At 49.3% G+C, this 27,003-nt stretch overlaps 1 protein-coding gene, 1 long non-coding RNA gene and 1 pseudogene across 5 annotated transcripts in view; 1 reads left to right on the top strand and 2 right to left on the bottom strand.

Annotated features, from left to right (window-relative positions):
* Positions 1 to 2,342: 2,342 nt before the first annotated feature.
* On the bottom strand, positions 2,343 to 5,515 carry LOC147822165 (guanine nucleotide-binding protein G(s) subunit alpha isoforms XLas-like). Its single transcript, XM_087197657.1, is given in 3 exon segments — positions 2,343 to 2,660; positions 2,663 to 2,709; positions 2,927 to 5,515. Coding segments are annotated over 3 exon segments (2,226 nt in total). The 5' UTR covers positions 4,893 to 5,515; the 3' UTR covers positions 2,343 to 2,447.
* Positions 5,516 to 7,295: 1,780 nt separating this feature from the next.
* Positions 7,296 to 27,003, top strand: part of LOC106009043 (uncharacterized) — a 69,075-nt gene continuing 49,367 nt past the window's right edge. For all 4 annotated transcript variants that reach the window (XR_002393536.2, XR_002393535.2, XR_015445995.1 and 1 more), the window contains exons 1-2: positions 7,296 to 7,549; positions 9,236 to 9,554. This is a non-coding gene — a long non-coding RNA (uncharacterized LOC106009043). The remainder of the gene's footprint in view (positions 7,550 to 9,235; positions 9,555 to 27,003) is intronic.
* LOC147822166 (neuroendocrine secretory protein 55-like) lies at positions 17,324 to 18,002 on the bottom strand (annotated as a pseudogene).

The raw sequence follows: 27,003 nt of genomic DNA on the forward strand, positions 1-27,003 counted from the left end.
AGTTTAACTCCTTAGATAGTCTAGAATTTTTATTTTCCTTCTTTCTTTTTAAAGCTCCATGTAGGGCCAGGGATTTAGCTCAGTGATTCTGCTGCCTTCCTTGCAAGCACAAGGTCTTGAGTTCGATCCCTGGTACCAAAACCAAAACCAAAACAACAACAACAAAAAAAGATAAAGCTCCATGTAATGTGGTTAAGATGTCTGGGCAATAAAAACCAAGACTATGCACACATAAACACACATTTTTAAAGCAACAAGTGAGTCGGCATGTCACCAATTAGGAATCATATGGCCATTTATTTGATCTGCATTTTCAGTGCAGGAATGTATGAATGTCATCTTTCATATATTGGAACTAGTAATTTAGTAAAACATTTTACTCTTAGTGTGGGTAAATCCTCCTCTCCCCCTTCCTTGTAACTCAGGCCCAGGTGGGATACCTCTCCTGTCACTTCAGTGAAACGAGGCCAGCCTGCTGAGACACTGTAACCCCCTGCTACAATGTCAGGAAGCAGGTAACACTGGTCATTTTAGTTCAGGCTCGTGCCAGATATTGGCCCAAGGCTTAACAGCCCGTTTGCTGGATAGTGTTGCATCCAGCCATTCTTCATTACCAGTACCCGGGGAGCACAGACTCGACAATGGCAAAGTACCCTGACAAATTTACTTTTCTCAGGATTAATTCTCCCCACCCCCTGACAAATTGAGGAGGCAAGGGAAGCTTTAATATCCCTAAGACCTGACCTAGACGCTGGACATTTTGCTGCAGGGCTGATGGTTGCATAACTCCCTCCTCCCCCTACCCAGCCTGGGAATAGAGAGAGGACAGCAGACCGAAGTCATAGAAACTTTCTAGGAGAGATTAATTTCAGGAGACCCTGGCACGAAAGGGACCCTGCCAACTTGTCAATCATGGGTCAGGTGAGCACCCTCCACTGAAGTCAGTTGCCTGCCTCTTGGCCCCCAATTCACAGCTCTGCACCCCCTCCAGCTAAGCTTGGAATAATGAAATGTGTCTAGTATGGCAAAATCAGTTTTCTGCAGGGAACTGTACACTGTCATCTAAAGTTCTATAGCTTAGATGCAGTTGAGACAAAGGTAAATAAATGGTAATGTCAGTATTTCCTCAGGTAAGCATTCATAAAATGACCATCACATTGAAACTATGATTTGCAGGAGCTGTATCACAATAGCATAGTTCTGATGATAATGTCGTTAATAAAAGCCACCACACATTATAAGACACTTAACAAACAAACATAGCACAGTCTCATAAAATACTTAGCAAACAATGTACCACAGCCTTAGGGACTGTGATCTTGAAATCCCTTGAAAGGTTTTAAGATTGTAGAGCTTCGCTTTTTAAATGTTTATTGAAGCTACAGATTCAGACCACTGTTAATAGGCGCTGTCATTAGCTAAGGCAAAGTGAGTTAGTACCTCAGATTTGAAACCAGAAGTCAAGGGGGAAGGGCTTGGAGAGGGGACTGGAAACTGAGACGTGGGAAAAGGTAGAGGGAGGGACAGGTAAGGGCCTCTCTAAACCACCCTTCTGATTACATATCATCATTTGAACTTTAATCACAGGATCTTAAAAATCTTTTCTTGTATCAAAAGCCAACCGGCAGAAGACCTTACCTGTGAGCCTCTCTGCCCCCAGCTAAAGCTGCTTGAAAAAATTCACATGCAACCATTTACATACTTCAGAAGGCATCGTCATGGCTTTCCATACTTTGTCCACATACTTAACATACACTGAGTATTTTACTTTTAAAATTTTCATTGCATTTCAAACACAAAGACATTCTACTCCCAGTGTACAACTCCCATCTTTTTAAACCAAGCCCCTCCTACTGTGCTCTTCCTAAAAGTATAAATGATTGGCTTACCTCAGGCTCTTCCCTAGTGAGAAAAAAACACAGTTCATATTTTGCGGGCACAGCCACGCCCACCCCCGTGGACGCGGACTGACCGACCGCGGGTGGATGCCCCCGCCCCCACCTCCGTGGGAGGGAGCCGAGCGAGTGCGGAAACCGAAACTGTGCGGGTGACCCCAACGCCCCAGATACCTGTGTGTCTGGTTTTTCAACCGTAAAGGCAGGAGGGTTTGGCGAACGAATGAGAAATGAGGATACGCTTAGCGCAAAGGGAGAAAGAGAGAAAGACATACAGAAAAAGGTTACGGAGGCCCTCAAGAAGCAGCCTCCAACCCGCCGCGGCCCCGCGCTTTCGCGCGGCAGCTGCAGAGCGCCGCGCACGGGGACGCCGCGCACGGGGACGCCGGATACGCCGCGCACCAAAGTTTCCTTCCGCGCCGGGGCGCAAATCAAGAGACAGCCCGTTCCCGAGTACAAGTACACAGTCGGCGGGTAATTCGGGGGTGCCAGGGGTGGGAGACTGGGGAACAGTCGAGCACGTCATGCACAGGCGGACACCAGTACGGACACCTACACACAGCAACAACAAAAGCTGTATGGCACCAAGCAGCCGTGCCAGGCGAGGCGGGGACGCGCCTTCCCCAACGACCGCAGCCCACCACGGCCCCGAACACCGCAGCCGGGGGAGCCCCAGGGCCCTTCCCCGGCAGTTCCTGGCTCACCTGAAGGCCCCGCCTGTCGCCTGTCCAGCTTACGGTCGCTGGCGCTGGCGCCGGCGCTGGCCTGTCCAGCCGGAAACGACCCTCAGTGTCGCTCGGCATCACTTTTCTCCCTAGAGGGTACATACTTCGGCCACCCGGACCCACACAAACACCCTCCCGCTCCCAGGGCAGAGTCGCGGTCCCTCCCTGGAACTTCCAGCAGACCCTTCCCGCCTTTGCCCGGATCCCTCCGCCCGCTCTCGAGCCCCGGTCCCCACCGGGCAGACCTGCCGCCCCCTCCCCAGGAACCCGGCGGCCTAGCGCCTTCGGGCAGAGTCCCCACCATACCTAGAAGGAAGAGGCGGTGCGTGCACACAAAGCCCATCTTCTCGTCCTCGAGTTGCTTGTCGATGAGCTTGCTGCGCTTCTTCGCGGCGCGCTTCTGGACGCGCATCTCAATGGCTTCTTTGCACATCTGCCTGCGCTTGTCGCCCAGAGAGTCCTTCTTGACCTTGGAGAGGTTCGCGGCTCTGGAGCCCCTGCCTCTACGGAAGCAGCGCGACAAAGCCCGGGAGAGAAAGTTGCGGAGTAAGCTGTGCCGAACCTTTCGGTGGCGGTTTCGGCGCAGGCAGCACTGGAAGCATCCGGTGGTCCGGGCATCGGACTCGTCGCTGGAAGAGTCGTCGCAAACCTGACCCTCATCTGCGTACCGGAGATGGCCGCTGCCGCACTCGGATTTGGCCCGCCAGGCAGTCGCCCGAGCAGGCTCCGGAGTAGGCGGGTCAGCAGCCTGGATCTCGGGGCTGGGGGGTCTGAGGAGATGGAGCTTGCGGCTGGCCCCAGAGGCAGGGGCGAAGGAGGCCGGCCCGGCATTGGGCGCCGCCCGGGCGATGGGTGCCCCGCGGGCGATGGGCGCTCCACGGGCAGCGAGCGCTGCTGAGACGGATCCGAGAGCAGGACCGGCTCGGGCGGCAGGGGCTCCCAGTGCGGCCGCTCCGGCCGGGGCTCGCCGGACTTCAGGATCGGCTGGGGCGGCGCGGGCTGCCCTGGGGCCGGGATTGGCTGGTGCAGCAGCGAGGGCCCGGGCGGCGGCCGGCTGGGCCTGGGGGACAGGGGTTCCCCCAGAGTCGGGATCGGCCCGGGCTGTCCCGGCGGCGTCAGGGTCCTTTGGCGTGGCTGGGGCTTCCCGGGAGCCGGAATCGTCTGCGGCGGCAGCGAGGTCCCGGGCGGCGGCCGGCTCGGCCCGGGCGGCAGGGGCTCCCCCGGAGTCGGGATCAGCCGGGGTGGCAGGCTCGCTTGGCGCGGCAGCGGCTGCCCCGGAGTCGGGCTCTGCTGGCGCGGCAGCGGCTGCCCTGGCGGCAGCGCCTCCGTCCCCCGGAGAGGGGACTTTCCCCCCTTCCGCAGTGGCGCCAGGGGAGCCTCCTTCCATCGCGGCTGCGTCTCTCCCGACTGGGGGTCCCTCTGGGGGCTCTCTCTTATCTGGGGCTCCCGAGACTTCGATGGGCGGGCCGTGTCTCGCGATTGGGGGGATGTCCGCATTGACGGGAGTGTCGTCGACCCCAGTGGGAGATCTACCAATCTTGATTGGGGGTCCGGAGATCTGCATCGGGGGGCCGTCGCCCGGGAAGTTGAGAGGAGATCTGACAGCCTCTCGGGAGGGGCTTCCGCCGGCGCCTCCGACCCGCAGGGCAGGCGCGTTTGCGGCGGGAGCGAGCCAGACCGAACTCGGGACTGCGACAGCCGCGAAAAGCCGACCACCACCGACTTGCGGGATAACTCGGGGCAAGCCGGGGCGTGGGCTGCTGTCCCCAAATGCTTCTCCTTCAAGTTCAAATGGCACAGCCTCCTCAGGGAGAGGGCTATATCCTCCTCTGAAGCCAGCATTTTTGGGACTGAGGGATCGAGGCTCGTCGGGAGGGTCTCGGGGGACCACTGCACATGGACCGCCTGGAGCAAGGTCTGGGATCTGCAAGACAGGTTGGCCACAGCCTCCCTGCGCAGGCTGGTCCAACTCAAATGGCACAGCTTCTTCTGGTGCGGGGCTGTAGTTTCCACAGACTCGATCTTCCTCGGCTGCCTGGACGCCGGGGCCGGAGACCTCTGGGAGTCCGCAGGCCTCTCCTTCGACCTCGACCGGGACGGGCTCATGGGAAGGCGGTTGGGCCTCCATCTCTTCGGCTGGGCCAGGCCCAGCACCGGGGGCAGCTTCCCCTGGGGCCTCCACAGGGTGCTGTTCGGGCTGTTCCCCGATCTGGGCGGGGATATTGCATTGTCCTGGCATATTACTGCCGTGGAGGCAGTTGCGCATGCCCATAACACGGTGGCGGCCTCTTAAAATAAACTGGGGCTCCGCAAGACGGAGCGCCCAACCAAACTAGGGTGGAAAAATTATTTCCAAAAAATATCCAAGTACCAGCTGGCAAGTTTTCCAGCCTCAGTCTCCAATCCTTGCGAGGCTGGAGTGGGACCCCAAACCGTGGCAGAGGCCGCTCACTTCTCGAGTGGAGTCTCGGCTCTTCCGGGTCACCTTGCGCATCCTTAAGGGTGCTCTCCGGCCAGTCACACCTGGCTTCCTCTTCTCTTTCTCTCTCCGTTCCAGGTCCGCTCCACCTGCCTGGGTCTGAGGAGCGTGCAGATTCGGCCCGAAAATCGCCAGCAGCGCTTTCTCTCTGCCACCAGAGGACGCAGATTCCAGGGCCGAGCTGTCTCCGGCTCCGGCTCCGGGCGCCAGCAGCCCCGGACTTTGGGTAAGGGGGCTGATGAGCGCGAGCCTCTCAGGGACACTTCCACTCTTCCTCTCTGCTCCCCGACTGGTTTGCAGCCTTTATCCTCGCTTCTCCCCGGTCAAAGCGAAAGCTCTCCTGCGTTGTGGGACACGTGATGCAAGACGTGGCCCTCTGGACGTTGGAGCCTGGGAGCTGAAATCCTCCCTCCCCAGCTGATTCTCCGAAGGGGGGGGAAGGGGGGACTGCAGGAAGGTTTTATCACCCTAAGAATATTCTTGCGCCCCTTGGCCAAACCCCCAGCCCCAGACAGCCCCCGATCGTGAGCCCCAAGTCCAGAAAATGAGACTTTAAATGCCTGGGAAGGAGGCATAGGCGCAAGGGTGCTGGGATGCAACAGGTGGTAGTGAGCCCACCGGAGGGGTAGAGGAGGGGCGAGGGACGAGGGGCGAGGGGCTGGGAAGTGCGAGCACAGGATTTGTTTTTTAAATGCTCTGGGGGTACTTTCTGCCGCTGGTGGTCTGTCGTTTGCGGAGGTGGGCTCCAATAGAGCACTTCAATGTCCCTCAAGCCCCATCATGCTTGGGGGACTCAGCAGTGGCGCAGGACGGCGCAGGCAGGGCTCTCCCTTGTTTATGTGGATAGTGACGCAGGAAAATAAAGAGGGTCTCGCGCGCGCGCACTACGGAGAAGTAAAGTCCCCAGGCGGTTGCCACGGAAGCATCCACGGGGGAGGCGCGCGGCGGGGGGGGGGGACCCTATGGAGCACAGACTTCAGATTTCTGCATTTTGGCGAAGAGTTAAAGGATATTTTGGTTGGTTTTCACGGTGGATTTAGGATGGTTTTAAAGACTGCACACTTAACCCAAAGAGAAACCGTGCTGCGCTAGCAGCAGCAGCCGAGGTCCGCGGCTTCCAGCATCGGGCGTCAGCTACAGGGTCTGTGATCTGGCCCGTCGCTTAGCCCCCCACCAGCACCTCTCCTCTGGCTATGGTCCTAAGGCGCCTTACTTTTCCACTGCTACCATCCGCCACAGCAGCGGGAATGGTGGCCGTAAACCCAGCGCTCGCCCGCCTGGCCAAGCACCCTTGCAGTGCCGCGGTGGGCTCATAGACCATAGGTGGTAAATAGCTTGGACGGCCCGGGGGTTCATTGTGCGTGTGCACTGCTCTGGGTTTGGGGTCTTCGGAGGGATTTGAGCTTGGGGGGTGGGGTGGAGAAACAATTGCGTGCTTGCAGTTTAAAACCCGGCACGCACACATTGAGATCAGTCTCGCCAGCAGGTGACAGGGACTCGTGAGACAGGTTTAGTTTCAGAGCAGCTGGGCTGGGGACAAGTAGTGACCCGGCCTGTGGGACCGGGGAAGGATGGCCCAAGCACTGGTGTTACAATTGGTGGGCTGTGCCAAGAAGAGCGCACTGCGTGGATTGCTGTATACAATCCAGCGATCCACTGGGGCGTACGAGGCACGCTCCGATCTTGTTACATCCAACGGATCCCTCTTTGTTTTTTTTGTTTTGTTTTTGTTTTTTTGGTACCGGGAATCGAACTCGGGTCCTTGCCATTGCGAGGCAGGCGACGGAACCACTGAGCTAAATCCCCTGCCCATGCATCCCTCTTTGAACCAGGGTACCACAGCCATGGCGCGATATCGTCCCCCAGCATCCACCACCCACGTGGCCGCGCAGCGCAGAGAAAAAGCTAACCAAGTCGGTCCCTTGGCAACGGATGGGGCGTCCCAAAGACTTTTCGCCTCAGTTCTAAGGTTTTACACACTTTCTCATTACAACACTAAACTTTCGTTCAAAGTTTGGCCAACTACCCCCACAAGAAACGGCTTAACAATTTGAGCATCCACAGAGTGGGCCGACTGGGGCCAAACACACGACTCATTCCCCTCCGACCCCATTGGCAGGTGAACCATTGGGCTCGGGTCACGCCAATCAAGGTTGCCTAGCGAATAAGCAGGGGGCGTCGGACCGGAAACCGGATATGGGGAGGAGGTCCAACAGGGGGCGCCGCGTTGGAACGCCCAAAGGGGTTGGGGGTTCGGGTGCGGTGGGCGAGCAAGCGAGTGTATGGCGGCCAGGCCCAGAAGGCCACGAGGACCGCTGGCGCCGAGGCGTCAGTCTTTCAGACTCCAAAAGTAGCAAAGGCCGAGCGAGGAGGTTAGGGGCTCCCAAAGGCCAGCTCTTGGGGCTGTTGATGGCCAGGCTAACCCGACAGGAGGCGCCGCTGCCACCGAGGTGAGATGAGAAAGATTTTCAGGGCCGGGAGGTAGGGGCCCGGACCTTGGGGAGAGGGCTTACTGCTCATTTGCAGAGGATCGGTCCAGGATGGCTAAGGAGTTGAGGCCCCAAGGATGTTGAACCCCCCACATGTGGTAGGTCAGTAGACACCGGTGTTGAGGCCCCAGGGAACTGTGATGGGGGTCTGCAGCGACTGTTTTCTTTCACCAGGCTTCGCATTCATCCTGAGTACCCTGAGTACCTGAGAAATGGGTTCAAGGTCTTTGTTCGACATTCTTATGAGCCCGAGGGACCCTTTTGTTTCGTGTTCTTGTAATCAGTAGCTCTTTGTGAGGGGAGCACATGCATTAAAGGGATAAAGGTTGGGCTCCCTCATCCTAAGGGGCAGAGCAGCATAAAAATAAAAGCCACGACCTCCAATTGGAGGGACTTGGAAAGTCTTGATGAAGAAATTTGGCATTTCTATGGCTCTCCATGGAAGGATAGACATCTTAGCTATGAAAAGAGGGGTTGGGCATTTGCCTGTCGGGGGGAGGGGAGAAGGGATCTAATGGTAAGAAACCTGGGGCATGGGTAAACAGGACAGTCCACCTTTGCTCTTGGGGTAGCAGTAAGAGAGAATGTAGGAAAAATTAGATAAGGTCTTAGAAAGATACCCTGGAGCATCCAAGCAAGACCTTTGAGGCTCCTTTGGCTGAAAATGAGGATGATGATGAAAGTTTTGTCCTGCAAGTGGAGATTTCAGCCATGTTTTATGGAAAGGTAGATACAATGAGGGAGGATAGTGCCAATTAATAGAACAAAAGGGATTATACACAAAGGCGGAGCCTGCCTATGTCCTTTAAGAGAAAGACCCAGACAAATTGAAAGGCTCCAAAAGGCTGAGAAAGGGACTTAAGAGGTGTCCCAAAGGCCCCTCTGACCTTGCTTGTATTGGGGGGACACAAAAGGAGGAGGAGCCAAAGACTGGATTTTGAGACACTGGTGGAAGGACAGCAAAGTCAGGAGGAGGAGCTAGGGAGGGGACAGTGAGGTGATAAGGCCAGCTTGATTTGAGACATGGCAGAATTGCAGGAAAGATGAGCATTGATGGAGATTTTTACTTGGGAGGAAGGGTCTAAAGTTTAGAAGAAAGGTATGGAGCACAAATTCAAATTGGCAGTCAATCTCCTTAAGATGTGAGATCACTAGATCAGATAAAAACTCTACAGAGAAAAAGTAAGTTTGGTGACAGAAGAACAGTTGCAGCACTGGGCGAGTAAAAAGGAAAATGTCCAGGAGTGTGGGGAGGCCCCAGAAGAGAGGTGGGAGCCAGACCCAATAGGCATACCCCGCTTAGATTTTGCAGCCTCTGCACTGGTGACATTTGAGTCTGGGTATTTCTTTGCTATGCTGACTGTCCTGAGCACTGCAGGATGTTGAGCAGTATCCCTAGTCTCTACCCACTAGATGCCAGTAGCACCCCCTTAGTTGTAATAACAAAAAATGTCAGCAGACTTTGCCATATATCCTCTAGGGTGCTAGACCACCCCTGGTAGAAAATTACCATGACAGGCTGAGAAAAGGCCCTTATATTTAATTAGTAATGACCTGAATTTAAAGGTAAAGTAGTGCCATGATGAGTATATTTCAATGTTTAATCCTGATGTTCCTCTCTTTTTTTCCACTTTTATTTTTCTGTAGTGACTGGCTACCAGATTCTGAAACCCTAAGTGCCTTGGATGAGTGGGGCTTAAGAGACCACAGAACTGGGTCAAGGATTAAGCTCAGTGGCACCACACCTGCCTTGCAAGCTCAAGGTCCTGGGTTTGATCCCTGGTACCAAAAAAAAAAAAAAAATTAGAGGCCACAGAACTACAGCCAGACATTTGAGGAAGCAGCAAATACAAAAGACAGCTGAGTGGCCTGGCCAAAGACAGCTGAGAGATTTGGTGTGGTGAGAGCCGAGGATGAGCACCACGTGGATGGACTGGAGGATCATCTTGGTCAGCCAGATCATCAGGTGAGCATGCATGCTGAGGAGCAGTGATCTTGATGCCACAGATAGAAACATGCATTGGCCTGGATGGAGAAGGCCAGTGCTGGGTATTGGTCGACAGTGCGGGTATAGCCCCACTAGGGGTTTGGTTTTTAGGATCAGCCGTTGTACAATAGCAAAGAAATTTAAATATAGATAGCAATTCAATACTGTTTTAATTTACATCAGGGGAGGGGTAAATGTTACAGGAGCCTAAGTGGGCATGAGGAGGTTAAGTCAGCTAGCGGGTTCATGCAGCTAAAGAAGAGGACGTCAAGATAGGCCAGTACCCAAAAACGGCTTACTAGTGATGAGGCACAAAACCTGTGTGCAGGGTCTCCACCCTGTCCCAGTGGGGAATGTGCTAGTCTTTGAAGGGCCTCTGGGAGATGATGTGTCATTTAGAGGAGGGCAGGATTTGCTGTTAAAGCCCTGGTGATTTCTTGAAGATGGTATATGTGAGGCTACTTAAAAATAGTAGATTTGGGGGCCAAAGATGTAGCTCAGTGGCGCTGTGCCTGCCTGGCGAGCATAAGGTCCTGAGCTCCATCCTGGGTTCCAAAAAAACAAAAAAAAAAGTAGATTTTTTTTTTTTTACATTTGATGAATTTAAAAGGAATGGAAAATGCTACAGATTTCCATTAAACTCTGCATTTCTGAGGAAAGTCAGCCTGCTCTGTCCAAGTGGCCTGCCCAAGTAGCAGGTAGCAGATTGGTGGCTTTTCATAAGTACCCCCAAATGGAAAGAATGCATTTCTTCACTATTGACTCTTCCTCAGGGCATGGCTTTCTTCCTTGTGGTGGGGCCCTGGGTTTCCTAAACTTACTCTCATGGGTCTTTTGAAAACCACAAAAGTATACATTATAAACAACAACTGACTGTGTTCATGCTTGCATTTGGGATTCTTATTCCCAAAAGCATAAGGCACATCCACATTTTATGTAGGTGCCTGTTGGTTTTCCCAGTTCATCCCTGTAGCCAAGAAAGAGGAAGCAAAATAGAAGAGGGTGTCTTGAGGGGAGTGGGAGTTAGACCCATGGGAAGGGAACAGAAGCCAGGAAAAGCGATCTTGTTGGCACTTGGGTTCCTTTGGTCTGTGGCTGTGTGGAGGGAACCTTCTCTGTAGCTCATTCGTGTCCTTACTTGCTAGTGGGTTTCTTTGAAATTAGAGAAAAGAAGAAAAAGCAAAACAAGGAAAGAGAAAATAGAATTTAGGCATCTGTGAAGTTACTCGCCTCCCAGTGACAAAGATTTTTCTGAGCACTGACTGGATAAGACTTTGAAGCTGTTCAATTAATTACTGTTCAATTCAGGCTGCTGCAGCTCCCATCCTTTATCCTCCCAGCATCTCTGCCAGCTTTGGCCGGTGGAGGCAGCAGCAGCGTACCGCTGTCTGCACAAGGGGCTGTGTGAGCAGGCTGTTTCAGGCCGTGCCAGCTAAAGCAATGATGCCTGTGACAGATGAAGCAAGGCAGTGGGTTAGGGGCAGATGCGGAGTTGGTATTGAAGGTAGTAGAAATGGCATTCATGGAAGCACTTCATCTGCTTACATTAAGAAGCCCCACATGTATTCAGAGCCCTCACTTAGCTCTCTTGCTGTGGCTCAGCAGCCCTCATCACAAAAAGGCCATGAAATTATTGCCGCCAGGCACACTCCTGTCACCGCAGCACCTAGGCTTGTGCAGGGGACCCACACTCTGGAAAGTCACCTCAACGGTGCTGTGGATCCCTTCTGCACACCACTGATGATGCAGCCGAGGGTTGTGAGGGCAGAGACAGCCACTCTGGGAGGTGACTGATGGGCACGAGTGAGGACCAGGTGGTGAGTCTGGAATCCTGGAGGAGAAATTTGGCTTTCATGGAGGCACTGTTTAAAATATTGAAAATCTCAGGCACCCTTGGGTCTTGTGGTTATCAAATGCTGTTTGATTTTAAGGGGAATGGCATATTTCACATTCTCATACAATTTCAATTACCAAGAGCAATTTTTTTTAATGAAGTCTAACTGGGATAGCAACACTAACCCCCCCCCCCCGGGGTGGGGTGGGGCAGAGAGAGTTGTCCACATTGACTGCCAGCCTTTGTGCCTGCACCCCTCATGTCTCATGCTTTTGAGAGGGGTGCCTCAGATACCGGCCTTTCATGGACCAATATCCAAGGTTTAGGGTTTGAACTGTAAGACAAGATTCCTAGGTTTTAAAGTCTTTTTGTTTGGTGAAAGTGTTTGAAGTACTTGTATGAAATATCTACTGTAAGTATGAATTGAAATTCCTGGGCCAGGTTTCTGTAAGATGTTCCAGGGACAGTGACTTGAAGTTCTCATTAGTGGCCGCCCAGTGGGGTCTTGGCTATTAAAAATGCTCTTCCTAACGCTAAGCCAATGTCTGGTTTTGGTGCACGTACCTTGTTCAGACCCCTTTGGCCGCCAGATATTTGAAGCCGGCCATATGTGAATGTGCCCTAAACCCCCCTTTCTCCTTGAAGCAACTTTTTATAGCCCTAAAATTTACTGGGTTTGCGGACACCACCCCCCCACCCCGTGAAATTCTAAATCTTATGCTCTTTTCCTTCCTGGTGCTCTTGTCTGCCCATGTCTTTTTTTTTTTTTTTTTCTTTTATGTGATTCCAGAATCTTTTTTTTTTTCTTTTTTGTCTTCAACGAATCTGCCTCCACTCACCCTCTGTCCACACAGCCTGGGCTTACTCCCCTGTACTGGTAGCCTGGTTCCCTTGCTAATTTATAACACTCCCAACCCTGAAATAGGCTGATACAATAAACACACAGACTGTGCCCATACTTGAAGCTGGGAAGGCAGCCCCCCCGCCCCGTTCTATCTGGAATAGCTTGCAGACGGGCAGGGGTGGGGGTACCATGGCACCAGCTCCTCTTGGGTGACTGGCCTCTGCTGGCTCGGTGCTGTCAACAGGTGACAGTCACCCTGCAGTGCAGAGTCTTGGCTTTAGGAGAACTAAGTCACTAGGCTGTTTATGGTGGCCTTTGGCTTGTGAACTAGCTAGACACTAACACTTGATAGATATCAGGGGGCCTTTGAACAAACAAACTTGTGAAATTTTAAAAAACAAACACCAATAAAAATTGATCAAATTTCATAAATGGACAAAAAAGGGTTAAATTGTAAAGCAAAAATGAGGCTGCTAAATCACTTGATTTGACAGAATTGATTTTTTTTAGGGAAAACATTTGCTTTGTTTATCTAATGTATTTGCTGTGGAGCCAGATTGGTGTGGGGGGGGTTGTGTGTGTGCAAAAGCTTAGCTAATACCACATTCCACAGTAATAAACAAATAATATAGTATATCTGTATCTGTGGTATTAAAATTTCATGGAGAGTAGTAGAAATGACTAGGGGAAAAAAGGCTCAGAAAAACTCTTGGCAAGGAGTAATAATGGGGGGAAAAAAAAGGGTGAAAGAACTAGTTTATCCTAACTAGCTACAGCCTCTAAGCCATTTTTCCAGGTCTAGCCTACCAGGAAACTTAAACCTGTTACCAAATAATATGTTCAACATGTGTGGTCCCTTAAGCAGTATTCTGTCAGCCTGCTGTCCCCACAGAGCTACGCCTCCCTGCTGCTGTAGCACTCCTGCTACAGCAACATGTCTCCTCAGGCTCTGGAGAGACTGTTTCCAGACACTAAAGTCAGGGAGAGAAGGGGAGGAGAGACAGACAAGCGCGCGTGCGCACGCACATGCACACACACACAGAATGTTGAAGGCTTCTAGGTATGGCCAAGGGTTTTTTTTGTCTTTTTTTGTCATTTTAGGGACTGCACAATGGAATTTCACATTCTCTACCCTGGCTCTTTAAACCATTTTTTTTTTTTTTTTTTTGCCACCAGTTGAAAAGCAGATTTGACAAAACTGACGTTAGACCAACACAGATTCCTTTATAGACAGTACCTTTTATTTGATCAATTTTTTTTTTTTTTGGTACCAGGGATCAAACTTGGGTCCTTGCACTTGCACAGCAGGTGGCAAAACCACTGAGCCAAACCCCCGGCCCATATTTGATCAATTTTTGAAACATTGAGTTCTATTAGTACTGAAATAATTCAGAGTCAAATTTAAACTAATCAACTGGCACACATTTGGAGCTCAAAGGGATAATAAATAGGAACCTTTCATTTAGCTTGTTCGTTTTGAGAAGAAACTGAGGCAGAAGAGGTGCTGAGTAAGACACAGGCTCTTGACAAGGACCAAGGCTAGAAGCAGCCTGGGCTTAGCCTATGCCTTTGGCCTTAGATTCAGAAGCCCACGTTTGGAACATGGGGACTTAAGAAATAAAATCATTAATGTCAAAACCTCACAGCAACAGGAGAAATTCCATCATTCATTCTAGAACATGGGTATTAAATATGTAATTTGAGAATCTCATGCCCCTTGCTGGACAGTATTTTAGAGAAGGGCAGTATTTGAGCTGGCATATGACATCACTGGCCTCTGGAAAAGTAATTTGATTTTAGTGATTTGTTTTTTGTGACAGGTCACCTTCCTGCTAAAATGCTTTCCCCACACCATGGTTTCTGCTCAGTTTCCTCTCAACAGCATCCCTCTTCTTCAAGGCAGATAAATTAAAATACAGATAAATTAAGTAAAATCCATGCAGTTTAAAAAAAAAAAAGAAAGAAAAAAACCACATTCTTACCAAATGAAGTTTCAGCTTTCTTCATTAAGTCTTCAATCTCAGCTGCTAATATGAGACAAAAAGGCTCTGAGCAGTGGGGGAGGGGGAGTCTCTAGTACATTAAGAAATATCTCAAAACATTTGTAAACTTTAAAATCTCCAATTCCGTAAACACAGCTTAAACATTTTCTTTGCAAACTTTTAGAAGTAAACCTACATCAGGTTTCTGACATCAAATATTTGAACATTACTACTTAATTTCCAAATCAAACATTCCAATTATAAGAGCATCTTTGTCGCCCCTTAAACCGGGTTTCCATTAAGCAAATGATTAATGTAGTAAAGGGAAAAATCCTAAATGTTGGGGCATACCATCATATTGAACTCACTTTTTTCCATGTCCCCTCCCCTCCATCTCCATTTGAAATACCAGCCACAGACTGCTAAGTGGGCCGTGTGGTCAGCTAGGTCTGCTTTTCCCCAGCAGACCTTTACCCCACAGACCCTGCCTATGTAAAATTAGGGCAGGTGATTGCATTGAAATGCTAAGTTCATCTTAGCAGTAGGAGACAAAGGGCCAGTCGGGAAACAAATGAGTTGGGAACGTTGGGAGAACTTGCTAGAAATGTCTCTGGAAAAGGAAAGCAGCTGAACCCTAGTGCCTCAAGCAGAAAATAAACTTGAAATACCTATTTAGTAAGGTGCCCTGCTCCCCAGATGGATTGTGGGTGCCCATCCCAGGGTGGGGTATCCTCCGTAGACCTGTACAGTTCCCGTCGGCTTTTTCACCTCGGAATCTCGGTGGAAAGAGGGAGGTGGGGGAGGGGCGCCGGGGTGGGGGGGTAACAGGTTTTCACAGTTGGTCTGTGGTCCCTACATGTATCGGCTGGGAGGCAGTTTCTGGGAGATACTGTGGGAAAGACGGGCTGTTGGCGTGTTCCTAGACGGGGGTCACTGTAGGTGGACCTGGCGCACTGCTTATGGTTAGGGAAGCCAGCCTCCCCTCTGCAGCTTTCTTTTTAAAACAACAAGACTTACGTAAAGTGTGGGCTAGGCATAAAGGGCCTTATTTTTTAATGTGTTCATTCGTCCCACAACAAGGCAGCATGCTAATTTAGCTAATGAAAAACCAAGCTCTACGGAAAAACCTGTCCCCTAGACTACCCAAACCGTAGATAACTCTCACAGAAATCCAACGAAACCGCAGGTTTCTCTTGCTTGTTAACCAGAGACCTGTTGCGTAGTGAACACAGGCTACTAAAACGTTACTGGAGGAAAAACAGAATACTTAAAGTCACAGAAATGCTGCCATCATTGTTTACATTAAGTGGCAATTTCAGCTTAAGGAAGGCTCTACTTCACTCGTGCGGTTTCACACGGTCAAGCCCAAAGCAGGCACCTCAGCCTTTCTGCAGGTCCTGGGCTTCCTCCAGACTTCCGACACCCACAGCTGCCGGGATTCATCCGCGCCTTCCCCCTGTTCGCACAAGCCCGCAGGCGTCGGACAGTCAGCAGCGGCGCAGCCGGAAGAACCAAGTTCTGGGACCGCGACTCCTTCCTAGGAGGAAGTCCTGGAAGGAGGACCATTCAAAGGCTTTTCCTTCGGCACCGTCCTTTTCTTAATAAGCTTAAGAGCACGACCTTTTCTCATTTCAAGCCCTCCAAACGCTTGCGTCCCCCCCCCCCGTCCCCCCATCGTTCCCATCAGAGTAACTCAAGTCGGCGCTAAACCAGACGCGCGCCCCAGAAAAAACCAACAAACCAAAATAGTTTCCAAATCAGGTGAGGTTTTGTAAGTACGCTTCACTCATCAGCCTTTCTCCTCAGGAGGACTGGAGAAGGCACGCCAAGGTGCGCTACCGGATTGTGGCTACCTGCTGCACACTGGTCAGCAAGGCAGTTTCCCCGCCGCCCGCCCGCCGGATGAAGATGGCAGGAGCGAGCCACCTCTCGGCTCCCCTTCCCAGCATCCAAGCCCCGGCGGGCCAGATGCGACACCTTTTCCCCGGCCAGGGCCACGCTCCTTCAGACTCGAGGTACTGTGCCCTCGCAACAGACGCGACCCGCACTCCACCCTACTCCCCTTTCCGCCCAAGACCACCGCGCAGACCCTGCGGTCGCTTTTCTCCTTCATCCTAGCGCTGCGCGCCAGCAGCCCAGGAACTTCCAGCCGAGCCGCAGGCAGCCCCGCCGCCTTAGCAGCTGCGCGAAAAGGATGGCGATGCCCCGACGTGATCGAGTCCGCGCTGCCAACCCGAGTAGCCCCAAGGGTACCTCCAAAAGTTTCTGTACCTCTACCCGCAGCCCTCTTAAGGACCGGCGATTGGACCAGGAGAGGTTGGCGCTGTGGGGCACTGACAGGTGCGCGCGCTCTTTTCCGTGCTGGGGACCCACGAGTGCCTGAAAGGTGGTCAGTCGTGGCTAAGATTGGTGCACAGCGGCGGAGGGCACTGGCTCTAAATTAGCAGCGCGAGAGGAGCTGGGTTCCCGGCTCCGAGCCCGCCCGGCCCGGCCCGGCGCGCGCCTGCTACTTCCCTCCGGAACCGGCAGTCTCTGGAGTTCTCGCCCAATCCCTTTCTGGTTACTTTTCGCACATTACAACAGTGTCTACTGCTCGGCGGCTCTGGAACAGAGAAAGCTGGCGCGCGCACCTCCAAGCCACATTTCGGGCACTCGCCCAAACCAACTTATTTGAGACGAAGGTTTGGAGGAGGAGGGAAAAACATGCATAAAACAAGTGACTTACCATTGCCGCTTTGGTGTGCAGCTCACAACCCCAGTGTGCACAGGATTCAGTTCCTTGACCAGGGCACCGGCTCGGGGACCTCAGGTTGTCCGTGGTGAGGCGCAAGGAGCGCCCCACTGTCCAACAAACCTTTGGCCATCCGGGGCACCCTGGGAAGACTTGGGAAGCCTGGCCTGGCCTGCCCACCCTGACCGTTCTGGGCCCACTAGCTGAGCCCCCCCCCCTCACCTTGCCTCTTACCTATCTCCCCCCCACACCACCACAGCGCTCACACTCCTTAGGGCCCTCCTCAGTTGACCAGTGGGCAGCTGCTCAACTAACCTGCGTCCATGAAAAGAAGGAGAATCCGTACGGCGTCCTCCGTTAGTAACGCCGGATGGGGATGGGTCCTCTTTTCGAAGCAGACTCCGGGGACCTGTCGCGGCGGGTGGGCTTTTTTGGCTTGCACGGCGCTGCTTCTTGGGCTCCTCAGACTCTTCAGGTTCCGTCGGATCCTTCTCCTTGGGCTCGGGCTTCTCCTCCTGGCTGGAGCTGTAGGGCTCCTGAGTGGTGGGCTGAGGGCGACTCGGGGAGGCTTCGGGGCTCTGTAACCAGAGCGTGCAGGCGCTGGGTGAGCGATTGGTTGAAGGTAGAGCCCTTGGGCACCACGGGGCCGCGCTCGTCCTTGGGCTCGGAGTCGGGCTCAGTGGCAGGGGCGGTCTCGGCCTCGGCCTCCGTCTCCATCTGGGTCTCGTAATCGAACTCTTCGCACTCTAGGCACTCGGGAAGGGAGAGCTCAAGGTCCCCATCCTCATGGTCGTGGTCAGAGTCAGATTCAGGGGACTCGGGGAATACCTGGGCGCTGGAGCGGTGGTGGGCGTTCAGGAAGCTCCGGCGCTGCCCCGCCGTGCGCTGTTGGGCACGGGCGTTGGAGGTGGCAAGGGCGCGGAGGAGCGCGATGGAGCAGGAGAGTCAGAGGAGCGCGGCGGCCGATAGGTGGGCACAGATCGCTGTAATTATGGCCGGCTCGGCGCCACTGCTGAGCCCGGGACCTCCGATCCATCCTCAGGCTCGCACCGAGAAGCCGACCCGCCCTCTGGCCCTGCAGAGAGCGGCTCCAAGGCGCATCGGCTGCTGGAGCCGGAAAAGGCGCACCTTCGGAGGTGAGAAGTGGGTCCAGAGGTCCCGCGTCGCACCTCCGTATGAGGAGAGAAAAAAGCACCTACCTTCCTGACCACTTACGAACTTTCTAAAGCGCCGCGCCTCTGCTTGCCTCGCCAACCCCAAACACGGGATGGGAAAGGGGGAGAAAAGATCTGTCTCCTCCCGGGCTCCTCTCGCTGTCTTAGACTCCGCAGTCCGAGACTCGGGAGAGGCGCCTCCGCTGGTTCTCTCGCCTGGGAGAGGAAGAGGAGACTGAGGCGGAAGATGGGGCGGTGAGGTCCTGCGAAGTTGCGCGCCTGCGCCCGCACTTCTGCCGGGCGTGTGCAGTAGGGAGGTGGGGGCCGCCTCCCCGCGAGCTGCGCTGTGGCGCGGAGCCACCTGTGGGCCGGCAGGTGGCAGGAGGGAACCTTGTTTGGAAGGATTTGGGCGAAGTCGTGGGAGGGGAGCTGGCGCTGGCGAATGCCAAGGAGCGCCCAATAGCCACAGGTAGGTTAGCTTGGGCAGCTGGAGCCGATTTCTCCACGGAGGCTGCTCCCTCCCCACCCCATCTTCTCCTGGACGAGATGAACATAGTCCATGAGCAGCTGAAAAGGAGATTGCAACATTGCAAATATTCAGGGGAATAAGGGTCTCTACATGAGTATTAGTGACCCAGCCCGGGGGATTTTCTAAGGCCTTAACAGTGTGAGGATGGTAACCTCGGGCAGTCATTAGTCCCGAAACCACCTTTGGCGGACTTGTTATAGTGACGGTGGAGTCTTGATCGGCCGGTTGCCTCATGGACAGACAGGCGAGCCTCTTCTTTTAAGAAGGGCCCCACTGTTCCGGAGGGGAGGCTTTCAAGTCTGCAAACCCGTGCTTGGCCCCAGCTGAGAAGGAGCGGAAGACAGAGGAGAGCCAGGAGATCCGGGGCCGGGGAAGGCGGCCGTACTACTCCTGGTCGTCCTCACCTCGGGGAGGAGGGTGGTCGGCTAGCGCAGAGCCTTCGCCAGATGCTCCTACAGCTGTTTCTTAGGTAAGTTTTCATAAAGGCAATTTGATAGATATTCACTGAGTGCCTAGCACATATCAAGCTCTATTCTAGGTGCTGAAAGCAGACTATTGGGCAAAAAAGTCTTGCGTTAAGGAAGGGATATTGAGAATTGAATCTCTTAGTGGGAACATTGAATCCTTTTACCTTTGTTTTTTTTTTTTTTTTCGGTGGGGGCAGGACTGGGGATTGACCCCAGGGCTTTGTGCATGCTGTAAATGCTCTACTACTGAGCTGCATTCCCAGCCCCTCCCATTGTTTAATCCAGCTTGAATTCTATAAGAGAAAACATATCAGCCTGAGCATTAGAGCTAGGGGGCGGCCAGATACCACTGGACTGCAGTGTTGAACTCTGAAGGCTGAAGAATCAGAATAAACTAGTGCCATTCTTTCGCAGCTCTGGAAAATCAAATGAGCTCCATGGGGGCTGGGCGGGGGGCTGCAGTGGGGAAGCTCATGAGTTTCATCTGTAATGGGACTGCCTTTTTCTAGGGTGTGCATATCTTTGGTCTGGTCCTCCCTGTTAAACACAAGTGCCCCTTTTGTTATAGAGAGGTAAAAGGTGGTAAAGCTCAGAGCAAAACCAGCTTCCTGGAATCCATGAAGTGTCAACAAGGTTGTTTCACCTGGGACAGCACCACTGGGGCTCTCTCCTCCTTGTGAGTGAGTGTGGGAAAACCCAGAGGGAGAGGAGGAGCTGCTTCTCCTGATTCTCCGCTTCCCTGCTATGCTAGTCCACTAGCACTCCCTCCTGGCTCTCCTTTCTGGTGGCTGAAGAGTCATGCCCCCAAAGCCACTCCTCATTACCTTCACACTCTTGACACCAGGCCTGCATGATCACTGCAGGGTGCAGAGTTAAAATCTTAGTGAGATTCCAACTACTACTTCTGATGAGTGGTGGTTTTGTTTCTGCATCTTGGCTGTGTCTGTGTTGTACCTCATGTTCTAGGAGTTGAGTTTTCAGCATGACAATACGGGTTACTCTAATAAAGAAGAATTGATTTGGCTAACCCCACAAAAAGACAGAACTCTTCATTCCGTTTGTGTCCCACTCTAACACTTTCCAGAGAAACTGAAGGGTTTTTATTATCACTAGCCCTGGCATGGCTCTAATCATCATGTGGGCATTATTATGGGGCACTGGGCAGAGGCATTTGGAGCTCTAGATTTCATATGCTGGACTCTGCCTCCTAGTCCTGACTAATAGGGATATTTCTAAAGGCTCTGTTCATGTTGATCTGTCTGCTTTATTTCTTTCAATTAGAACAGGTCCACCAACAGTGTATGGAGGATAAAGATGTTGGTCAAGCTGATTTCAGGGCATATTGAAGAAAAAAAATCAGGAATATGTGGGTGCTGGTAAATGCCCTTTCAATGGAAACTAATGCCAGCTATCAGCAGTGAGGTAGATTATGATTCTTTAGTGTATATAGGAAAGTACTTCATTTTTCAGATGGAGTGCTTTATGCCTATAATGGAGCTGGCAGCTCAGAGCTGATTCACTAATATAGATACACTGAGATTGCCTGGGTTATTAAAAAATATGCATTACATTATACATATTTTTGGACTAGATTCTACATTAACAATGTGCTTTCTTTGAAAGATGCATTTTAATCATCAAATGAACATTTAACAAAACACTGAATTTTTGAGCCCCAGTCAGTTATAGTTACAAACACATTTCACTGTGCCTTTGTTACAGGCTGTAGGAGGAGCAGGGGACTGCACTGAAGCACCGTTCCATCTCACACTTAGTGCCAAGGTCTGGCAAATGGTTTGTGCAGAAAATGCTCTTTAAAATGCATTATGTGCATGACTTTAAAAAGTGCTTGCTACAGAGTGAATTTCAAAAAGGGCCAAGTGGGTGATGAACGACCTCAGTTGTTACCACAGTAAGGAACAAGGGGCTGTCTCTTTCTGCAGACCAATAAAGTACAGCCACCTATTACCTTCAGGGCTTTGCCTGAGGGGAGCTCCTAAACCAGATGGTCAGGAAAGTACACATTCCAGTTCATCACAGTATCATACACTAAGGTGGTTATTTGGATGAATTGTCAAGAATATTGTCTTCAGCCCCTTAAAAGATTGTCATATGCAAGAGGCTTTAAGAGTTACTTTATGTGAGTCCAGAAGGGCAAAATTAAAACCTATGGGTGACATTTGTTGATACCTTTCAGCTCAGCCCAAGGAGGAATATTCTAACAATCAGGGCTCTGGAGTAGAACAGGCCTTCAGAGGGCTGTTGGTTCTTTGTCAGAGGCAGTGTTAAGTCAAAGGACAGATGACCACATACTGGAGATGTTGCCTGTGGGCCTCACGAGCTGGGTAGAGTTGAAACTTCAGGATTAACACAGTCCTCTCCAACTCGGCTCTGATTTCCATGCAAGGGATCTGGGGCCCTAGGAGAAGGGCTGGGAGCTGACCAACAGTTTTCAACTCTGCTTCTGTTTTGGAAGCATTTAAAAATGCCAGTAGCTCAGTGACAGGAAGGAGTATTTGGGTGACACTTTCAGGACAGGTAGATACAATGGACTTAGTGGCCCAGCATGGAGTTCGTTACTCCCCAGGGCTCTGAGGCTCTGTGCTCCACGAGTCACTTGTTGGGGGAGAGGCATCACTCAAGTCCATCTGTGAATTACGTCGGTCCTCTGTGCCTCCCCTCCTGGAGGTGTCTCGGAAATTACAAATGAAATTGGCTATTTAGCAATCATGAATTGAGTCACTTCTATGACCAAGATACTATTCCTGGCATTGTGGGAAGGACGACATAATTGAACATGAGCAATTCCTGCCGTCCAACAATATGTATTTCCAGTGAAATGCCCCCAAATACTGAAAGCAGACTGCCAACAGGTGCAGAAGAATACACTTCACACCACATAGGTACACAAGGGAGGGGAGCTGAGTGACAGATTACAATCACAAGTACAGTTGGTCTGGTGGTTTTCTGAAAGAGGCAGTTTTTATTTTTATTTTTTCCATTTAATTTATTGGTACATTTTAGGTATACAGTACGTTTACATTCATCATTGGGATCTTGTACCTTTACATGATGTATCTTGGTTCTTATTTTCTCCCCCTTCCCCTGCCCTCCCTTCCCTATTTACAAAGACTTTGTTTCCATTTTTTCCTTTTCTCATATTGTTTTCTTTTCCCTTCCCCTCCCATTTCCCCTACTCCTTTAGATCTTTTCTTCCTATTTCACAATATCAATTATACATTTTGATTCTTATTTGCACTTTTAGTTTTTCACACCAGAGACTGTTTGGTATTTCCACATGTGTGTCCTGTTTATTTCACTTAAGAGTATGGCCTCAATGTGCATCCACTGAGCTATAAATGTCTAGTTTCTCATTCTTTTTTTTTTTTAAGTTTCTTATTCTTTATGACTGAGTAGTACTCCATTTTTTTAAAAAAACCACATCTTTATCCAGTTTCCAGTTGGTGGGGTATTGGGCTGTTTCCAAGTTCTAGCTATTACAAACTGTGCCGCTATAAACATGGGTGCACGTATATCGCTGTGGTATGATTCTTTTAATTCTTTGAGGAAGATACCCAGCAGGGGAATAGCTGGGTCAAATGGGACCTCTAGCCCTAGTTCTTTGAGATATCTCCATACTGATTTCCACAGTGGTTGCACCAGTCTGCACTCCCACCAACAATGGAGAAGGGTTCTTCTCTCCCCACAACCCCGCCAGCATTTGTTATTGGATGATTTCTTGATAGCAGCCATTCTTTCTGGGGTGAGGTGGAATCTCAGTGTGGTTTTCATCTGCATCTCTCAAATGACCAGTGATGTTGAACACTTTTTCCTCTGTTTATTTGCTGCTTTTACTTGTTTGTCTGAGAAATGTCTGTTCATTTCAGATGCCCATCTTTGAAATGTATCTTTAAATTTGGGGGATCTGAGTTTTTAAAGTTCTTTATATATTCTAATAGTAGTCCTCTATCGGAGGTTCAGCTGCTGAAAATTTTTCCCCACATTGTAAGTTGTCTCTTAGCTCTGTTGGTGGTTTCTCTTGCAGTGCAGAAGCTTTTTAATAAGATGAGATCCCAGTTGTTGATTCTTTGTGCTAGTTTCCGTGCTACTGAGGATTTATTCAAGTCCTTTCCTATGCCAGTGTCTTCCAGAGTTGTACCTAACTTGTCTTCCAGCAAGTTTAGTTTCTGTTAGTTTTTCTGTTTTAATATTTACATCTTTAATCCACTTTGATTTTAGTTTAGTGAAAGATAGGGGTCTAGTTTTAATCTTTGACAAGTTGAAATCCAGTTTTTCCAACACCATTTATTAAAGAGGCTATCTTTCCTCCAGTGAGGATGGTTGACTCCTTTGTCAAAGATGAGCTGGCTGAGTATGTCTAGAATTGTTTCTGCATCTTCTAATCTATTCCACTGATCATCAGGTCTGTTTCTTTGCCAGTACCATGCTGATTTTATCATAGTGGCTTTGTAGCATAGTTTCAAGTTGGGAATTGTGATACCCCTACCATGCCCCTGTTGAGACATTGCTTTTGCTATTATAGGTCTCTTCTTGTTCCAAATGAATTTTTGGATTGTTTTTTCTAGATCTGTGAAATATGCTGTTGAGATTTCAATCATGACTGCATTGAATCTGTGTAGCAGTTTTAGAAGTATGTCCATTTTCACTGTATTGGTTCTTCCTACCCAGGAACAGGGGATGTCTTTCTGCTTTCTTATATCCTCTTTGATCTCTTTTTTTCAGAGTGCTGTGGTTCTCAATGTAGAGGTCTTTTGCTTCCTTTGTTAGATTGATTCCTAAATATTTTATTTTTTTCGATGCTATTGTGAAAGGGATTGTTTCCCTAATTTCTCTTTCAGTGAGTCTGTTACTTGTGTACAAGAAGGCTATTGATTTTTGAGTGTTGACCTTGTATCCACCTACTCTACTGAATCTCTGTCAATTAAGTCTAGAAGTCTTTTGGCAGAATTTTTTTTTTCTTAAATTCTTTTATTGGTATATTTTAGGTATACAGTACATTTGCATTTATCATTGGATACTTGTACCTTTACATGATATATGTCTGTTCTTATTTTTTTCCCCATTTCCTGTCCTCCCTTCAACCCCTCACCCTTCCCTATTTACAGAGTTTGTTTTCATTTTTTCCTTTTCTCATAATTTTTCCTTTCCCGTCTTTCCTTTCCCCTTGCCCTCCCACTTCCCCAACCCTTTTGGACCTTTTCTTCCTATTTCACATTTTCAGTTATTCATTTTAATCATTTTAATCCTGATTTACACTTTCAGTTTTTCACACCAGAGAAACTATTTGGTATTTACACGTGTGTCCTCTGTTTCACTCAAGAGTATGGCCTCAATATGCATCCATTTAGCTGTAAATGTCTCTAGTTTGTCATTTGTTGTGGCTGAGTAGTACTCTATTTTTTACAAAACCACATCTTCTTTATCCGGTTTCCAGTTAATGGGCACTTGGGCTGTTTCCAAGCTTTAGCTATTACAAACTGTGCTGCTATAAACATGGGTGCACATATATCGCTATGTTATGATTCTTTTAATTCTTTTGGGAAGATATCCAGCAGGGGAATAGCTGGGTCAAATGGGACCTCTAGTCCTAGTTCTTTGAGGTATCTCCATACTGATTTCCACAGTGGTTGCACCAGTCTGCACTCCCATCAACAATGGAGAAGGGTTTCTTTCTTCCCACAACCCCACCAACATCTGTTATTTGTTGATTTCTTGAGAGCAGCCATTCTTTCTGGGGTGAGGTGGAATCTCAGTGTGGTTTTCATCTGCATCTCTCAAATGACCAGTGATGTTGAACATTTTTTCATCTGTTTATTTGCTGCTTTTACTTGTTTGTCTGAGAAATGTCTGTTCATTTCAGATGCCCATCTTTGAATTGTATCTTTAAATTTGGGGGATCTGATTTTTTAAAGTTCTTTATATATTCTAGATAGTAGTTCTTTATCTGAGGTAGAGCTGCTGAAAATTTTTTCCCACATTGTAGGTTGTCTCTTAGCTCTGTTGGTGGTTTCTCTTGCAGTGCAGAAGCTTTTTAATAAGATGAGATCCCAGTTGTTGATTCTTTGTGCTAGTTCCTGTGCTACTGAGGTTTTGTTCATAAAGTCTTTTCCTATGCCAGTGTCTTCCAGAGTTGTACCTAACTTATCCTCCAGCACGTTTAGTGTTTCTATTTTAATGTTTAGATCTTTAATCCACTTCGATCTTACTTTAGTGCATGGTGATAAATAGGTGTAGTTTTAATCTTTGGCAGGTTGAAATCCAGTTTTTCCAACACCATTTATTAAAGAGGCTATCTTTCCTCCAGTGAGGATGGTTGGCACCTTTGTTAAAGATGAGGTGGTTGAGTATGTCTGGAGTTGTTTCTGGATCTTCTAATCTATTCCTCTGATCCTCAGGTCTGTTTCTTTGCCAGTACCATGCTGTTTTTATCACAGTAGCTTTGTAGTATAGTTTCAAGTTGGGGATTGCATTACCCCCTGCCATGTCTCTGTTGCCTAGAATTGCTTTTGCTATTCTAGGTCTCTTCTGGTTCCAAATGAATTTTTGAATTGTTTTCTGTAGTTCTGTGAAATGTATTGTTGGAATTTCAATCAGCATTGCATTAAATCTATATAGCAGTTTTCGAAGTATGGCCATTTTCACTATATTGCTTCTTCCTACCCAGGAGCAAGGAATGTCTTTGGTCACTTTTTTCAGAGTGCTATAGTTTTCAGTGTAGAGGTCTTTTGCCTCCTTTGTTAGATTGATTCCTAGATATTTCATTTTTTTGGATGCTATTGTGAAAGGAATTGTTTCCCTAATTTCTCTCTCAGTGAGTCTGTTATTTGTGTACAAGAAGGCTATTGTTTTTTGAGTGCTGATCTTGTATCCAGCTACTCAACTGAATCTACCAATTAAGTCTAGAAGTCTTTTGGCAGAGTTTTTTTGGTCTTCTATGTAGAGTATCATATCATCAGCAAATGACAGTTTAACTTCTTCCTTTCCTATCTTTACTCCTGTTATTTCTTTCTCTTGTCTAATTGCTGTGGCTAATGTTTCCAGAACTATATTGAACAGAAGTGATGATAGTGTGCATCCTTGTCTTGTTCCTGATTTTAGCGTGAAAGTTTTCAGGTTTTGTCCATTTAGTATGATATTGGTTTTTCATAGATAGCCTTAATCAGGTTGAGATAAAGACCTTCTATTCCAATTTTATGTAAGGTTTTTTTTTTTTTAATCATAAATGGTGTTGGATTTTGTCAAATGCTTTTTCTGCATCTATTGAGATGATCATATGGTTTTTGTCCTTGGCTCTGTTAATATAGTGAATTACATTTATTGACTTATCATTTATTTATGTTGAACCATTCTTGCATCCCTGGGATAAAACCGACTTGGTCAGGCTGTATGATCTTCTTGATGACCCTCTGTATTCTTTTTGCCAGTATCTTGTTGAGTATTTTTGCATCTATGTTCAGTAGGGAGATTAGCCTGTAGTTCTCTTTTTTGGTTGGGTCTTTCCTTGGTTTTGGAATCAAAATAACACTTGCTTCCAGGAATGAATTTGGAAGTATTGCTTTCCTTTCAATTTCATTGACGAGTTTAAAGAGTAACGGTGATAGTTCTTCTCTAAATGTCTTGTAGAATTCAGCAGTGAAGCCATCAGGACATGGGCTTTTCTTTGTTGGTAGATTTTTAATTATGTTTTCAATTTCACTGATTCTAATTGGGGTGTTTAGAATTTTTATATCTTCTTCGTTCAACTTTGGTAATTCATATGTATCTCGGAATCTGTCCATTTCTTCTGTGTTTTCCATTTTATTAGAGTGCAGGTTTTTGAAGTAGATATTGATTATCCTCTGGATTTCTGCTGGATCTGTTGTAACT

The sequence above is a fragment of the Heterocephalus glaber genome, unplaced genomic scaffold, assembly GCF_053883595.1.
Source record: "Heterocephalus glaber isolate CG9 unplaced genomic scaffold, H.glaber_assembly_v1.0 deba00001673, whole genome shotgun sequence".
Lineage (NCBI taxonomy): Eukaryota > Metazoa > Chordata > Mammalia > Rodentia > Bathyergidae > Heterocephalus > Heterocephalus glaber.